Source organism: Passer montanus, unplaced genomic scaffold (assembly GCF_014805655.1).
Source record: "Passer montanus isolate IOZ18808 unplaced genomic scaffold, ASM1480565v1 scaffold46, whole genome shotgun sequence".
NCBI lineage: Eukaryota > Metazoa > Chordata > Aves > Passeriformes > Passeridae > Passer > Passer montanus.
In genome coordinates, this window is record NW_024369485.1 from 5,836,722 (window position 1) to 5,852,438 (window position 15,717).

Below are 15,717 nucleotides of genomic sequence, written 5' to 3' on the forward strand. Positions count from 1 at the left end.
TATTTGAGAATACTCTTGCATGCTTATGGTACTTTTCAAACATCAAATGCCAAATGAGAGAGCATAGTTTTGCAAAATGTTTTAAACACACTTGGAGTGATTTTCTAAAAAACCTTGGGCCCAAAATTACCATATTATGCCAATTTTCACAAAGATATAGAAAAGTCAAGTCAAAAGGAAGTTATGCAAAGTCAAGTGACTTTGCCAGTCTCACACCAGCATTTTGTGACAAAGGAAGAAACAAAGCACAAATGTTTGGGATCTGTTTGGTCTGTGGAACTTTCTGTGAATGTTGTTTAATGACTGTGGTATGAGTGTATTTATCAATTATTATTATCTGAAGGGTTAATAAAAGAAATATTTTTTTATAAAGTAAAAGTTTTCAACCTTTAAAAATATTAATTAAGCATTCAAAGACAAAACTAATCTGAAATAATAGTGTAGCACTTCTCTGCTGCTTCTTGCTTGTTTATAGACTTGTTTCATTTTAATGGCTTGTGAGAGGAAGGTAGGTGAGCCTGAGGGTCATCACAACTCACTTTTAGGAACACTGTAATCTGTTTTCAGGGGCTGAATTAGAGAACAAACCCATTAAAAATCAAAGTAATGAGCACCCAAATGCCTGTTGATGATAGGGGTTGAGGGCATACAGATTTATTAGTGGAATAGCTGTGAAGCAAATACATTAAAATGGTGCTAACTATAGGTTTTAACCTTATCACTGGTGTAGCTTTTGACTTGAGCACCTTGGTTTACTCATGGTTTGTTCTGCTCCTCTCACACAGGGCTACAGGCTCTCCATGTGCAGCAAGCTCTGCTATGCCATAGGAGGTGCCCCAAACCAAGTGGCAGGGAGTGCTGCTTCTTTCTTCCTGCAGATCTACCTGCTAGACATAGCCCATGTAAGTAGCACAAGAAACATTTGCAGACTGTAGACTTTACTCTGATATTGTCAGCCACGTCCCTGGAATGATAAAAGGGGAATTAGTTAATAAATATTTTAAATTGTCTCACTGTCATTGCCTCTAGCTGTTCAGCATCCTGGAAACTGCATAAACTTGTCCAGAATTAATTTTCTTCCTCCTAGTTTTCTTTCTGTCTTGAGATGGCTGTTGTTCACTTTTAGTTTGGGATCATTGTTAGAACTTTGGGTGCTGTAGAGCTCACAAACTTGCAGACACAAGGAAAATCAGTTCTCAGTGTCAAGAGTCAAAGAGTGCAAGACAAGAGACATCTGAAAACATTAACAGCACCATGCTGAGGTTGTGAAGTTTTATTCAATTGGTTTAGGTTAAAAATCACTCCAGTTGCAACCAGCAGCCACCACAGTCTGAAGCTGCACCAAGAGAAATATAGGTTGGATATGATGAAAAAAAATATGGAAAGAGTGATAAAGCTCTGGAATAGTCTGCCCGGGGAAGTGATGGAGTCACCATCCCTGGATATGTTTAAAACAAGACTGGATGTGGCACTCAGAGCCATGGTTTAGTGAGGTGTCAGGGCTGGGTTGGACTCAATGTTCTTAAAGATCTCTTCCAACCTAGTGATTCTATGTGATCCTGTGACAATTTCACACAAATTTTATTTGATATGTCTAAGATAATTTTGTGGTATCAAAAAAAGCTGAGATATCCTTCCTGAAGGTTCTTTGCTTCCAGTCTGTGGCTCTCTGGTGCAGAAGCAGACCTGGTGAAACAAAGCACTAGGAGTCATCCCATTCATCCTTTCAGCTGCTCCAGCTCGATTTCAGAACAGCAGAGACACAAAGAAAATCAATTCATAAGCAATTTTTACTGTTTTGGATTGTCTTGTATGCATGCATGGACAAGGTACTAGGATGGAACAAAAGGAGTTTAGGGAGTTGAGGCCAAATTGCAAGGACTGTGTGAACAGCTCTGAAACTACAGGTGGGACTTCAGCACTGATGACTGTTCCTATTTGCTGGAAAAAAACAGGAGGTTCTGGGTCAGATATCATTACCCATTTGCTGTCTAAAGGCAGGATATTATGACTGGAAGTGTCCAAAAGTTTGGGTCTATGTTTTTCCTGTAAAATTCTTGTATTAAAAGCTGACTTGATAAAATTTTCATCACAGTAAGGTGTGCTGTACAGCTGAGATCATCTTGAGTGTCTTGTTGAGATCAAAGCCACAAGATGTAGAAAAGGAGCCAGTTTTGGACAGCAGTGCCCAAGGTGACTTGATAAAATTTTCATCACAGTAGGGTGTGTTGTACAGCTGAGATCATCTTGTGTCTTGTTGAGATCAAAGCCACAAGATGTAGAAAAGGAGCCAGTTTTGGACAGCAGTGCCCAAGGTGTCGAGTGGATGGTGTGGAATCTGAAGAGTTGGAGGTGGAAAAAGGAGCTTGGGTACAGCAGGGAGGTGGAGCAGCTCTGACTAAAACTGTTGCCCACTGACATCAAGGATGGCAGTGCAAACCATTGGAGATGATGAAGCAGGAACTAAATGAGAAAGACTCCAGCACCATTTCCCCAGGGTGCTTAAAATATGGCAATTTCCCCATTCTTTGCTTGCCACAGAGACTGAAAATTCTCAAAGCAAGGGACTGTTCCTTCCTGTGTTTTTGTGCAGTGTCCAGAAAGCTGGGATCCCATCCATGCATCTTTGGGCACTACCTAAATAAGTAACATCAAAATAATTATTTTATTAACAAGCTTCTACTGAAACCAAATAATTTTGCTTAATGTTGGTGGTGATATACTTACACTTTCATTAAGGGGCTTAATTATTTGTTCCCTGATGGTTTAATTTGTTCTCTGAAGTAGTCCTGCAGGGACAGGATTTATTTCAAGGCCTGATAAATAGCTCTGAAATCCTGTGTTCTTTCCCACACATTTTCAGGGGAGAGAATGTAATTATATAGTCACTACCTGGATTTATTTCTTGCACACTTAAAGACCAGAATTGTTTTAGCTTCTTGAGAGAATGTGAAAGTCACCAAATGTAATCTTTCATGCATAATCTCGATTCTTTCTAAGAAAATTGTATTTTCTATTAATTTTCTGTAACTTCCAGTTTTTCAATTTGAATTCCTTGTTCCACCTGAGTATACATGTATAGACTACAGACATAAATGGAACTCCAAACCACATGGGATCCTTGAGTCAAATTGCTAGAGGACACCAAAATTCTCCGATAAAAGGATCCTGGTCTTTATTTCTTTCAAGATGGGCAAACTTTGCATCTTTTATCTTGTATTTTATCAACACTGAGAAGTTTCTGGCATTGGTGCTGACAGGCACTGTCTAGATTTAGGAGACAAAAAAAATGCAGCCAAGGGATGTATAAGCCCATACCAATTATGAAGACAGGGTGACCATACAGAATCCATTCCTAACATGAAAGAGATTTTGCTTTTTCCACAAAATGTCCAAAAAAAAATACAAATCTGGAACTCACCTAATTTGTAGTTTTTTGTTCTTGTCCCCCTCATAACTGCAGTGTTTCAACCCCTCTCTCTTTCTGACTGCTATTTTGTGCTTATTTTGGCTGCCCTGTCTCCTGAGGAGCAGTAGTGGCCTGTGGGCAGCCCTGGTGCATCCCCCAAGCGAGTCTGCCTCAGGGCTGGTGGGCTGCTTGCCACCCTTTGATGGCTGTGGGAGGCACCAGCCAGCTAAGGTGGATCAGCAAGAAGGTGGGACTCAGTCCAGTGCTCATCCCAGCTCCATCCCACCAGGCAGCAATGGAATGGAGAGCCACTGTTGTCATCTGCTGGACACTGCCATTGCCAGTCCTTCCCTGTTCACAAACTTTCTGAGGTGTGTCTTGGAGCTGGTGGTGACAGGAACATTGGCTGCCACTGAAATTTCACTTCATTTGGGCTAAAATGTAATGGGTGTGATGTCGGAACTCCTTTTGTGCTGGTCATCCAGGGCACTCAGAGATCACTGCTTCCTTCGTTCACCTCTGAGAGAACACCCACAGCAAATTCTGCAGGCAGGGCACCTGCACCAGCTGCATTCCTGGTGCCACTGCCTGGGAGACAGGAAAGCAGGGGATACCTGCTCGAGCTTGGTGTCGTATCAGCTGCATTTTCCAGGCCTTTGAGGCACTGCTGTGTTGAAGCACAGAGATGAAGGAACCTTGTCTGCTCTCGTTGTTTAAGGCACAGAGGCTCTTTCAGCAGCTTCTCTCAATAGCTGATGTGAGGAACATTCCATTTATATAGTTTTCAATGACTTTTTTTCAGGACTATAGTTGTAGTGACATGAACTGTGCACTTGGAAGAGAACCCATCGTTTTTAACCATTGTGCAATGGGAATTCCTAATATCTGTACAGATATTACTATATATTATCATTAGTATTATATCTGTACATATGTGAAAAAATAACTGCCTTACTTGGGATAAACTGCATTTCTATATAGGCACTAAAGTATGGTCCACCTGAGTTAATTTCAGAGGTTTTTCTACTTGGCCATTTTATTCTTATGTAATCCATGAACATTTTTGAAGTGAGATGTGATGGACACGTGCTGGCAACTTTGATTTGAACAGATGTGCCTTATGCAATTCACTTGTCACCGCTCGGTCCCAGGTGGATAAAGTCTGTTGTGCAACAACCTCTTCCTCAGCCACATGCCACCAGTTGGCAGCCTTGTTGCTAATCTCAGGAGAGGAAAAAACATTGCTGCATGTAAACAGCCTGCTCTGCCATTTTCTAGATCAGGTCAAGACAAAGATAAGGGGAGATGGAAATGTGTGGGGAGAAAGTGAGAGGGTAATTACAGAGGGACTCTGTCAGATTGTATGACTATAACAAGGACTTTGCTATTTGACTGATTCATTTTCCTCATCCCAAACACATTCTGAATGTTTCCTTCCTTGCATTTTTCCCTTCTGATCCCTTAATTCACAACACCAATCTCAATGTCTCATTTGTTTGCTATGGGTAACCAATAGGAATTTCTAGCAGCAGACGTGTTTTGTAAATGAACTGTCATTATTCTTTAAAACACTGAGGTGTTTTTTTCTGGAAAGTTGCTTTATGCTGTTTCATTGTATTGTGAAACAATGGCTCTTGTTTACTGTATTCTGCCTACTTTCAGATTACTCCGTTTCATGCCTCTTTGGTGCTGTTCATTGGCAAAGCCTCAGGTGCAGTTACTGATCCTGTTGCTGGCTTTTTTATTAGCAAAAGTAGATGGACAAAAATTGGCCGACTCATGCCTTGGTAAGTATATATGTGTACATATATTTACATATATATGTGAATATTGACTGTTGTGATCATACAGCCACCTCACTGAATTAGTCTCAGGGATGGTATTCATTCCACATATATAAAATAAAAACTAAAAATTGCTGTGTCATCTTTAACTAGTTCACACATGAAAACACAGAAGAGATTTTCTACCACTGGAGATGCAAATAAATAAAGCCAAGAGACTGTATTTTTAGCAAAACTGGAAGCTGAGATCTAAAACTTTCTTAAATCTGTGGTTGAATTTTCATCTTTGTCTAGATTTCTTTAGTTCGAGTTTACTCTTCCACAAAGTTGGAACTTATTTCTACTGATGTCCTAGAGTGCCTTCACATCTCACAATCAGGAGAGCTTCCAGAAGCTCCTTTAGTTGCCCAGTTCAGGGAAAGATGCATGCACAGCTGTAGAACAGATGTGTGCATGGATGGGGAAGAGATGTGACACCCTGGCACCAAAGGGCTCAGCAGCCAGCACTGCCATGGCACTGTGTGAGGCTCTTACAGCACTCATCAGGGTCTGGCTTCTCTTGCATCCCACGGTCAGAAAAAATCACTATGATTCTTACAATGAGTGAGATGCTGCAAGGTTTTGATTTTTTGTGAAGGAAAAAGGTTGTGATTTTTTTGTGTGATGTTTCACTGTGACATCTTACCCACGTGCACCTGCTGTCCATGTGCTCTAAGGAGAGGTTAGAACAATGAATGTTGGCCATATAGGAAAGAGATTGGCAGGTGTGAAGCAAGAAAAATTGGGAAAAGACTGGGCCATGCTAGAGGAGCTCATCTATGCCACAGGGAACGTGTTTGTTGGTTTTTAGTATTTTGGAAGCCAAGAGGAGATTGACTACTTTGTGAAATAGGGAGTCTTTCATAATTTTATCTCATACATCATATGTCTCTATTGTAATATATTTTAAATTAATTGTAAATTTTTAATTGATATAACCCACAAACTTGATTTACAGCAAAAATCTAAGAGTAAATGTGTCGCGAACAAGGAAGTTGAAATTTCAGGGAAAAAAGTAGCACAGTTTTTTAGCTGATTCTCTTGCTGTTGTGCAGTCTTACTGCTACAGAAACTTGTCCGTGGGCAGCTTATATCTGACAAAATAGAGAAGGCAAGTACTCGTTGGAAAAAGGCTGAGATCAGCTGCTCCTGGCCTAGTAAACAGGGTCTTGAGGTAGAAGTTAAGCTTTTTGTCAAGTCTTGTAGGAAAAGAGGAGCTTACTGCTGTTTCTCTTTTCAGGTTTTGGTTGGTGGCCAGGTAAATGGTGTAGTTTTTAATGACCACTGAATTAACCAAGCAAAAAAGCTGCCCAAAAGAAAAACAATGACTTTTTTTACAAACACCATTAGAAGTATTCTGATGGGGTTTTTTTCTTTTTTTAAAGTTCTCTGAAAATACAGCAAGTCCATGTGTTTATTGTTAGTGTTACATTGATGTTAGAATGATTCCTGTCCTAGCACAAGCATGAACTTATCAACCCTTTTCACTGTAAACCAGCTCCAGCACATCTTGCACTTCTTACAGGAAAAGTGCTTATCTAACCCCTGCTTTCATCAAACAGCTGCTTTCTTTACAGGAGGAGTTTGTCTAGGTTTTTTTGGTAACACTAATATTTTTATGGAAGTTCTGTTCCTAGACTTTGAGAGTCAGGTCATTTTCTTCACAAAGCAAAAAATGGGTCTTTCCTTAGCTTAAAAATATTTTAGTATTTTGAATTTTTTCTGACTTCTTAACTATATAGAATGAAGCAATAGATTTTTTCAATCAGAAAAGCTTGCCAGCAAAGCAAGAACCTTAGTAAGGGAGGTGAATGTTTAACTATCACTTAATACTGTCCTCAATGTAACACAACATCATCAATCACTTATTTAATGGCTTTAAAAGGCAGAAGCAGACATTGACTTGAAATACTGGTCTAACATTTTGTGAAAAGAGATAATAGCTGACAATCAGATATTCAGCAACTCCAGCAAGGCTTGGAAAACTCCCTGGCATTAGAGAGGAAAGGAAAATGAGAGAAAGGGGAGAACAATACCAAGAGGGTTGTTGCCAAACAGTTGCATGAAAAAGTGACTGTGAAGATATTTAATGTGATGACTCTGCCTGGACACCATCTGGAAGAGCTCATGCTTTTGGAGAGGAAGGTAGATTCCCTAAGATGTGTTAGGATTTTATCCTTGTTTATGTTTTCCATTGCTGTGGGTGAATTGTGGGCTGGGGACTGGAGGGGCAGAGAATACCAGAACCTGGCACTTTCCTGGTAAATGTTCAGCTCCCAGTCATGCTGTCCATCCCAAAGAGCAGTGTGGGAAAGCCATTGTTTTACTAAACTATTTACCCACATTACTCTTTTGTATTCCAGGTTTTCAGTTCACGATTGCAAAATAATCAGCTGACCCCCAATGTCAGTAGTGCTGTTGTGAAGGGATTAATCTATTTTCTCTTTTATGTGTTTGGAAATTTTTTGTTAGGATCTTGGTCATCTAAATACATTGTTCAGTGGCTGATTTACAAGAATACAGGACAGGCCTGATGCTGCAGCTCAGACTTTTAGGAAATAATAGCATCTAACCAATTCTGTATCATGGAGTTTGACAAATGCTATTTGCCTGAAATAGGTTTTAGACTAATGTCATTAATTGCTGGTTAATGGCAATGTCTGGAGTACAAGTTTCTGTGGTTCTTTTTTTAAGCCACCTTCTTCTCTGAAGATGATCCTTTTGTGTTTGAAGTGATTAGGAGTTAAATGGAGGAAATGATCATTTACCCAACTAGACACAGAGCTTTCACAACGGGCTGTCCATTGTCTCTTTTGCTTTTTTGAGTGTTTTTAAGTGTACCAACATATTTGCACTTGCTTGAAGTAGCAGTGAAGACACTAAGTTCAGGGGAAAACCAAAGGCACTAAAATTGGAAGGGGGAATCTCAATAACAAGTAAAAATTTCTTGAGTATGCAAAGACATGATGAGAGATTTTAGTTTTTAGTGGTTCTTTCTAATAAATGTGTAATCTGAGACATGTGCCAAGGAATGGTAATATAGGTGTGCTGTTACAGTGCATGTGAAAGGAAATTATGTCTCTTCTGAGTGGTACATTAATTTAAGAATAGCTCTTTTTTCATATTTGCTGGGGGGTTTTCTGCTTTATGAAAGTATTAATCTGTGTATTTATATATTTTATATTCATATTAATATATTTTATATTAATCTGTGTATTTAATGCACACTAAATTTTGATATTTAAAAGCATACATTACTGCAGTTAGAAAAACTGCACATAAATTGTGTTATATTGATTATTAGCAGGAAAATTTAATGCTCTTTGCTATCATTATTTTAAGATTGTTGATGTGTGTTAATTTTCTTCTCAGGGTGCTGGCATGTACACCCTTCACAATAGTCTCCTATTTTTTAATGTGGTACCTGCCTCCATTTGTCTCAGGAAGAGTTGCTTGGTATCTGACTTTCCACTGCCTTTTCCAAGCACTGACCACAGTAAGTAGATTACAGACCATGATGTTCTCAGCAGGAACTTGCTAGTTGTCTGCCTATGTTAGAGAATTCATATTTAGTAAACTTGTTTTCACATTTTACTTCAACTTCTAGTGAGTTTAAGGGACAGGAAGATGCCCTTTTATCTCTGCTGGCTGATGGTTTCTGCCAGTGTTTTTTCTGGTGAATGAACTGCTAATTCATCCAGGTTACCTCCAGTGCCCTCAACTCATTCTTGTATAGATGTTCAGATTCCTTATTCCAGTTGGACATCCATCTTCGCATAACTTCTCTTCTCAGGAGCAAATGAGGAATTCTGTATTCCTATGTTTAACTTGAATATTTCCCTAAGTCCTTTATTTCCCCAGTAGAAAGATGGTCCAGAAGACATCCTTAATGGTTTAAAATAATTTCTTTTCTCTTTCTTTTGAAAGAGAAACACAGGGTTTCCATGGCAGTTTTGAAAGTGTACGTGCTTGTCATTTTTGATGGAGGTGAACAGAAATGCATTTTGTACAAACATTGTGGGATGCAGAGTGCAAGACTTAATTTGGCTACAGGTCTCTGGGATGGTGGGAACACCACAGAGAACTTGGTTATTCAAGTGGGTTCATGTCCCACTTCCACTTTGCAATGGTTCTTAACTTATGCTTAAATTAAGGAGTGTGTGGCACAGTGGTGCTGAAAGAGTAGTTTTCACTATTATCTCCTGGATTTACATAATTAGACAGACGTTTGAAATATTTTGGATATTTGTGTAGTCTTCTGGCTTGAATAAAGTGAGAAACTGTATTTCTTCTTTATGGCTTTGCTTACTGTCAGTTAGCTCAAGCTAGGAACATGACAGTGTCCTAGTGCAAAGAAAGCAAAGTTCTTTTGAGTCTCTCGGTGAAGGATGTTTTCCCAAGGAAACTGAAGGAGCACAACATCAAGGTAAACCCTCTGGGTATTTTATTATTTATTATTTGTATTCTGAAAGATACTGTTTTCCTTTTATATGCTTTTCAAACCAGAAAGAAAAGGCAGGTCTTTGTGCTAAAAAATTGGTTGAGGGTTCTCAGTGTTCTGAATAAATGTTCTAAATTAATTCCAAGGTCCCATTAAACCATTTTCTTGGATATCAAAGGAATACAGCAGTTTTACCCGGACATTTCCTCTGTTCTTTCTTTCCATAGTTATTCCAAGTACCATACTCTGCCCTCACCATGTTTCTCAGCACGGACCAGAAGGACAGAGATTCTGCAACAGCATATCGTGAGTGTGCTCAGGGCTCCCTCCTGGGGATTGGGGCTGAGTTTTATTGAAAATCCTTCTTAATCTATAGGAAGTTCCTAGTGATTTGTGTCCCTAAACTGGACTTTTATAAGAATGTTTTAATATGTGATGAAAACTAATTTGTCTTCAAAGGAATTGCATTTTTCTAGTTAAATAGGAGATGTTAATATTTAATTCTCTCAAATTGTCTAATTAGTTATAAACTCTTTTTGGTTTATTGCTAGCCAGAGGAAACAATAAAAAAATCACTCCTAACCAAGTCAGAATAAGGAATAATGATTTAATTTCAAGGTGATTTGTAGGGGAAAAACCAAGAAACATTCAATTAAAGAAAGTATGAAAGTCATTTTGAGGAGTTTGTTGTTTTGGTTTTGTTTGGGGTTTGTTGTTTTGTTGCCTTCTTTTTCTTAGTTCATATTTCCTTAGATTTATGTGTTTCACGTTATAAATTCAAATGCCAAATCTGTTTTCTCAGAAAAAAAAATTGAGAACTCATAGAACCAAGACACCTAACCTCACCAAAAAGGAAAGTAATTTTGTGTGCATGTTCACACCCACTGAAATATCTTTTTTCATTTCATCTGTGCTTTTAAAATTAATTCTGACACACATCAGGTAGTTTAAAGGCAGATCTTGTTGTAATATAGCTAGTTAAAATGAGCATACTAGTTAAAAGAATGAGGCTTTCCAGACCATATTTCTGGCTCTTCAACAACCAAAACCAGACAAACTTTTAGCTTTGAAGCAAATCAATCAGACCAAAAAAAATGCAGTGAAAATGTTTTCAAGATTTCCTGTATAGATCATAAATTGAATGCAAGAACAGTTTTCTCCCCTCCTACTCTCTTCAGCTCTCTTCTTATGCCTTCTTTACTGTGTAGCTGCATTAAGCAAGGTAAAGAGAAAAAAGTCAAATATTACATGTAAGACTTCTCTATGTCTTAACTTGTCCTTAAAGTGTTGATTTAGAATAAGTTATAGGTTTTTTTGTTGCATCTGTTTTCTCTTCCAGGCAAGATCCTTTTTCTTTTCCATTAGTCCTTCTAACCCTCAACATACTTGATTATGTTGAAATCCACAGAGGCACAATGAAATAGCAAGAAGTACTGAAAATGTAACATCAAAAATTCTAGATATGATATCCCCTGAGTAACCCAATACCTCTCCAGAGACATGGAACTGTTGCAATTTGCATTTCCATCAACTATCTTTAAGAAAAAGTCTGGGCTGGCAGTACAGGACAGGACTAAACAGCAGGAGATTCCAGTTGTGTTATATTCTTTGGCATCGACTGTATTCTGAGTCATCTGGCCTAAATTCTAGCTAAATCCATGTACCTAGTGTTTTCTATTGTCTGGTTTTATGTCTTCAGAGGCTGTGATCCAAATAAATGTGCTTTCTGATCTGCTAGTCCCATGCAGGGCTTCACAGGCATGTGAAACTTGTACTCATAAAAGCTTCAGAACTCCATGGCTGAGAGGTGTCACACATTTATGGTGTCATTTTATTGTTCAGAAAATGTTTAACTTTGGAGTGTACAGCTGTTCCCCTAAACCAAATTAAGGTGGTGGAATGAACCATAGTTCTGACTTTTCAAATGTTGGTATTTTTATGCATGTGGATATAATATTTGTTTGGAGCAAAGTCTTCTCGTAACAGTTATGCTTATGTGAGAACCTTTTTCTTTACCTTTTCCTTTTTTGGTAAGTGTTTTACTTAAACACTTCTGCCTTTCTTTGGGCTTCATAGAGAATTCTTCCTGTTGATAGACTGTCTTGGATCTAGTCAGTTGTTCAGGCATTTCTTCAACTGTAAAAGAAAAACAGCTGTGTAATATGAAGTGGGCTCTTAAAAATAAGGTTGGGATCAGAGGATCCATTACCCTCTGCTGGAGACAAGCAGAACTGCTTATTATAAATTCTATTCTGCTGTTGCTATTAATGCAAGGTAGAAATACTGGATTCCAAAGTTGCTTTAATATAACTCCTACTTACATTCTGGCCAAAATATAACCTACTTCAAGATACAGTCTGCTGGCAGATCAGCTTTCTTGGCTGATGTGGAAAGTAATCCATCATAAATTCTGAGCACACAAGAACTTTGAAGGATACCTGTTCCTCAGCTCTTGCTGCTACTTAGAATGTAGTTTCACAGTGGTTGTATTTCTGGTGCCTCTAACGATGCTTCTGGGTTTTATTCTATACAAGTTCTTGATAAAATGCAGACATAGAGCCCTAGACAAAGATTGTGAATGTGTAGGTGGTGTTTTGAATGAAAGGTGTGATCTGAGTGCATTGCCTTTGCACTGAGTTTGGAAGCTCTGCAATGCCCAACTGAGACCAGTTTGTGTCCAAACACTTCAGAGCAGATTGGAGTTAGATTCCCACCATCTGCCAGGATTTTTGTGTGCAGGGACTGAATTGCAACATTGCTTGTAAGATTGGATGTGAAGTTTGGGGAAGGGGCTTTTTTGACTTCCCATTGGTTTAAATTAATGTTGCATGGCGCCTCAAATTTTCCACTCAAATTTTCCTCAGTTTGGGAACAAAGTAGCAATGGTTTAAAAGGTCCAGGTCTCCTAGGGAGCCTCTCTTCCCTCTTCCTTGGTGGATCTTGCATAGCTACAGCCTGCATTGCTGCACTGTCTGAACCCCTCACAATCTGTGTGCGCTGCCCTCCCTTTAGATGGTGAAGTATTTTTATTCCTTTACAGGACACACAAAAAGTCACGTGTCTTAGGTCACTGAAGGCTGTTATAGATCAGGGGACTTGAATAAACATGAACCTAGGAGCTTTTGAAACAGCTGTCACATCCCAGAGGGAGCATGATAACCACCAGGACACAACCTGCTCTGGGGGCATCCCTTCAGAATCTTCTGTGATGCATCTCAGAAAGGAACACATGGCCCTGGGAGCCACTGAAAGAGAAAAAATAGAAAAAAAAATGCTGAAGTTTGCATCAATGAGAAGTCAATTCCCTCACAAATGGGAAGACTTTCCCCCATCTTTAATCTGTTCATGCCTGGGAGCATCCCTTCAGAATCCTCCATGGTACTTCTCAGAAAGGAACACATGACCCTGGGAGCTACTGAAAGAGAAAAAATAGAAAAAAATAGAAAAAAAATTAGAAAAAAAAGCTTGAAGTTTGCGTCAATTCCCTCACAAATGGGAAGACTTTCCCCCATCTTTAATCTGTTCATGCATTCAGCCCTAATATACCTTTATGCAAAATGTGTAAAAAGTCTCTGGAGCTAGGACAGGAATTCAGTTTATCTCCTGGCCATGGGGATGCTGGATATGGCCATATTGCAGGGAAACAGGCACAGCAGGCTTGAAATCCCTCAGGGTGAGGAGGGTCTAGAACCCAAATTTCTCACCATTTGCCTTAACAGAGCTGCAACATCTGGTCAGGTTGTTGATTGATTTCATGAGATGATGCCCATGGTTAGATTTTTGTTTTCCTAAGTGGAGGCTTTGGTTGGTTTTTTTAGATGATACCTTTTTCTGGTGAGAATTAGTGATCTGAATTGTTCTCTGAGGTTGAGGTAGATAGTTCTGCCTTAGGCAATTAAGAACAGCACCTGCTGTTTCCAAGAGCTTTGTAGCTGTACTATTTCCATAAACCTGAGGCAAGTATCACTTTATTTTACATTGGAGGACTCAGAGGTCTGATTAGATAAGTGTTTCACAACTTGCTGTCAAGTTTGAGATGAACAGTCTGATCTCATGACTTCAAGTCCTACTTTGGAAAAAATGGCATTTAAAAAATACTTCCATTCTGGTCCTCAAGATGAAAGATCTCCACATTATCCCCTTGTGGCTCCTAATTTCAGCATTCACATCTCTCATGCAGCTTGTATAGAAAAGGCTCTTTCATGCTTCTTCTCAAAGCTGATGAGAAAATAAATGACAAAACTCTCTTTCCTTGAAACTGTTCTATTATTGACCTTTCAGTTCTTCTGTTCTTGGCATTGCTCATTCCTGTAAGAGGAAATGGTTTGATAACATTTCCCTTCAGTGAGACAGATGAGCAAGATTCTCATCCTCAGTGCACATTTGTGCTTCCATTCTTTAGGAATGACCATGGAAGTGCTTGGGACCTTGATTGGAGCTGCACTTCAGGGGCAGATTGTGGCCAGTGCTCATGTCTCTCCCCACTGCGCTGTGAATCCCTCAGTAAACACCACTGACTCCTGGCATGACACTCCCAGCATTCCAGACCCCTCAGATGCCCTGTCTCATCAAGTAAGTGTCCATGGGAACACACTAATATCCCGTGGAGAAGGGTGGGGAAGTTTCTCTAATACCAGATCATATCCAGCTGGATGAGTGTGAACACATCTTCCGTGAAATCAGTGATGCTGGAGCTGAGGCAGTGACCTTGTTGCAGACAATGCTTTCCATCTTTGCTGTCCTTGCAACCCCTCCTCAGTGTGACACCAGAATTTCTTTGAGGAGCTTTGCAGGGGGTGCCAAACCTATAAAGCAGCTGGGAGGGACATGGCCACCCTTCCTTTTCACCAGGAGCTGAATTATAGTTTATAGAAGCTTTATAGAAGTAAGAAAACGTTACCCCTCCAGAATTACTCCATCCAATTACTCCATCCAATTCTGGGGTCCCCAGCACAAGGAAGACATGGACCTATTAGAGCAGAGCCAGAGGAGGGTCACAAAAATGGTCAGAAGGTTGAAGGACTCCTCCTGTGAATACAGGCTGAGAGAGTTGGATTTGTTCAGCCCAGAGGAGAGAAAATTCCAGGGAGAACTTATTGCAGCCTTTCAGTACAAAAAGGGGGGTTTTAAGAAAACTGGATGAAACTTTTAACCAGAGTTTGTAATGACAGGACTAGATGGAATGGTTTTAAACTGAAAGAGGGTACATTTAGATTAGATATTAGGAAGTTTTTTTTTTTTTTTTTTTTTTTTTTTTACAATGAGAGTGACAAGGTACTGGTGCAGGTGGCCCAGAGAAGCTGTGGATGCCCCATCCCTGGAAGTGCTCAAGACCAGGTTGGATGTGGCTCAGAGCAATCTAGTTCAGTGGAAGATGTCCCTGCCCATGGCAGAGGGTTGGAATGAGATGATCTTTGAAAGTTCTACCCAACCCAAATTATTGTATGATTCCATGGTAGCTACAATACAATGTGGATTACAGCAGGATCTTTCAGTTCAGCAACACTGATTTCCAAAGGAGTTACCACTGGAGATCTCCTGTAGAGATTAATGGCAATTTTGTGAAAAAAACTCTAAGTCCTATTTGCAATCTGTACTGTTGTGAAGGTACAAAGCACTGTTGAAAGTAAATGGTTGGTAACACCCCGTTAGTGAGGGCAGATCTCAGTGGTTAACATGTGGAATGAACTAGGCATCCATGCTTATTTATGTAATTTTCAGTGACAGGCTTTTCCTGTAATTTTGCACAAATAATTTAATCTCCTCGTACTTGAGTTTTATATTTTTTGAGAAACAAAGACGGTTTTATATCTGGGAGGAAAACCTAAAACCTGATCCAAACCTCAGTTAACAGAATCTGATAGTCTTCCATTGTTTGCAGTGGTCTTGAAACAGGCCTTGAATTAAACAATTACATTGTGTAGTGTTTTGGTTTTGGTTTTTTTTTTCCTATGTCACTTGTGAAATCAGCAGATTGTTGGTTCCAATTTACCAACTGCTGGATTCATCCTTTCTTTTTATACTTTCATCTGTTGCTCTGTCAG

At 39.4% G+C, this 15,717-nt stretch overlaps 1 protein-coding gene across 3 annotated transcripts in view; it reads left to right on the forward strand.

The window, feature by feature from the left end:
* Positions 1 to 15,717, forward strand: part of MFSD2B (major facilitator superfamily domain containing 2B) — a 40,708-nt gene that overhangs the window by 5,885 nt on the left and 19,106 nt on the right. For all 3 annotated transcript variants that reach the window (XM_039721662.1, XM_039721660.1, XM_039721661.1), the window contains exons 2-6: positions 786 to 902; positions 5,072 to 5,196; positions 8,605 to 8,728; positions 9,901 to 9,979; positions 14,076 to 14,245. In XM_039721662.1, coding sequence (XP_039577596.1) covers positions 786 to 902; positions 5,072 to 5,196; positions 8,605 to 8,728; positions 9,901 to 9,979; positions 14,076 to 14,245 — 615 coding nt within the window. The remainder of the gene's footprint in view (positions 1 to 785; positions 903 to 5,071; positions 5,197 to 8,604; positions 8,729 to 9,900; positions 9,980 to 14,075; positions 14,246 to 15,717) is intronic.